Source organism: Suricata suricatta, chromosome 3 (genome assembly GCF_006229205.1).
Source record: "Suricata suricatta isolate VVHF042 chromosome 3, meerkat_22Aug2017_6uvM2_HiC, whole genome shotgun sequence".
In the NCBI taxonomy this organism is placed as follows: Eukaryota; Metazoa; Chordata; class Mammalia; order Carnivora; family Herpestidae; genus Suricata; species Suricata suricatta.
In genome coordinates this window covers 123,951,214-123,952,470 of record NC_043702.1, presented here as the reverse complement: position 1 = coordinate 123,952,470, position 1,257 = coordinate 123,951,214, and the positions used below count along the sequence as shown (strand labels likewise).

General features: G+C 46.9%; 1 protein-coding gene across 1 annotated transcript in view; it reads left to right on the top strand.

The window, feature by feature from the left end:
• The window catches only part of ADCY10 (adenylate cyclase 10), a 4,895-nt gene extending 4,021 nt beyond the window's left edge, over nt 1-874 (top strand). Inside the window, exon 3 of the mRNA XM_029933356.1 lies at nt 599-874. Within this exon, the coding sequence (XP_029789216.1) occupies nt 599-874 (276 nt within the window). The remainder of the gene's footprint in view (nt 1-598) is intronic.
• The last annotated feature ends 383 nt before the right edge of the window (nt 875-1,257 follow it).

Genomic DNA, 1,257 nt, shown 5'->3' with positions numbered 1-1,257 from the left:
AGAGAGAAAGGAGAAAGCATGTACCTAAATATTGAAAAAATTTTTTTTCTGGGTGCTAAGTATATGAATACTTTTTTTCATGTGTTTCTCTAAATTTTGAACAATAACGTACATTGCTTTGGTAATAAAAAGAAAAGGTACTCTTTAAAAAATTTTTTAAAGACAGCATGAGCAGGGGAGGGTCAGAGAGAGAGGGAGACACAGAATCTGAAGTAGGCTCCAGGCTCTCAGTTAGCTGTCAGCACAGAGCCCGATACAGGGCTTGAACCCACGAACGCGAGATCATGACCTGAGCTGAAGCCAGACACTCAACCAGCTGAGCTACCCAGGTGCCCAAGGTACTTTTTTAAAAGTGTTTGCCGAGAAGGGTTAGTGAGCCCACTCATATTGCATTCTTGGTCCAGGGAGAAGGCTGAAGCTACCCCACTTGACACGTGTCACTTTGTGTCAAGTAGTGGTACTTTCTGTGTCATGTCTCTGTAATATACCTTTTCATTTGATTGCTTAAATCTTTGAGATGTTCCCACATCATCTGTGGAGAAAAAAATCTTTATGGCCAAGGACCCTTTCTGAGTCTGATATGCTGTCTTTCCTTTAGGACTTGGAGAGTCTGGTGGCTCAGAACACCACTGGCCCTGTCTTCTACCCAAGGCTCTACCACCTGATGGCCTACGAAGGGCAGAACTGTGACCTGTTCCTGAACACAGCCTTACAGCTCTCTGAAACACAGGGGAATGTGCTGGAGAAATGCTGGCTGAACATGAACAAAGTAGGGACCATCAGCCAGCAGGCGGGGGTGGGGATGCCTGCCCTCCTAAGGAAGACCCAGAAGTCGACCGCCGTGTTAGCATTCCCCAGGCATGGACGGCCATGACAGGCCTTTCTGGACTCTTCCTAAAAGGGGCGATGGATCCCGAGTTCAGGTGTGTGTGTCTCCTCTTCCCCTTGGAGTTCCCATGGAACCTCCCTCGCATTCAAATCTGCTTTAGCAAGACCCCTGCCCCTTCTCTGTGGCCCTCAGCACTTTCCACTTTGTGTTACATTGCTGTGCATATCTTCCCTCCCCTTGAGATTTTGAGCTCTTCCAAGGCACACGTCACACGTGGCTTCTAGCACAGTGCCTTGTACTCAGTATTTGTTGAATAAGTGGATGGACCTATACTTCCCCATGTTTATTTAGAGTCATGTGTCAGTATCCTAGTTTGGGCAGAATTCATCATTTGTCTGTGGGTTCACATGGTTTAAAAGCACAAGGAC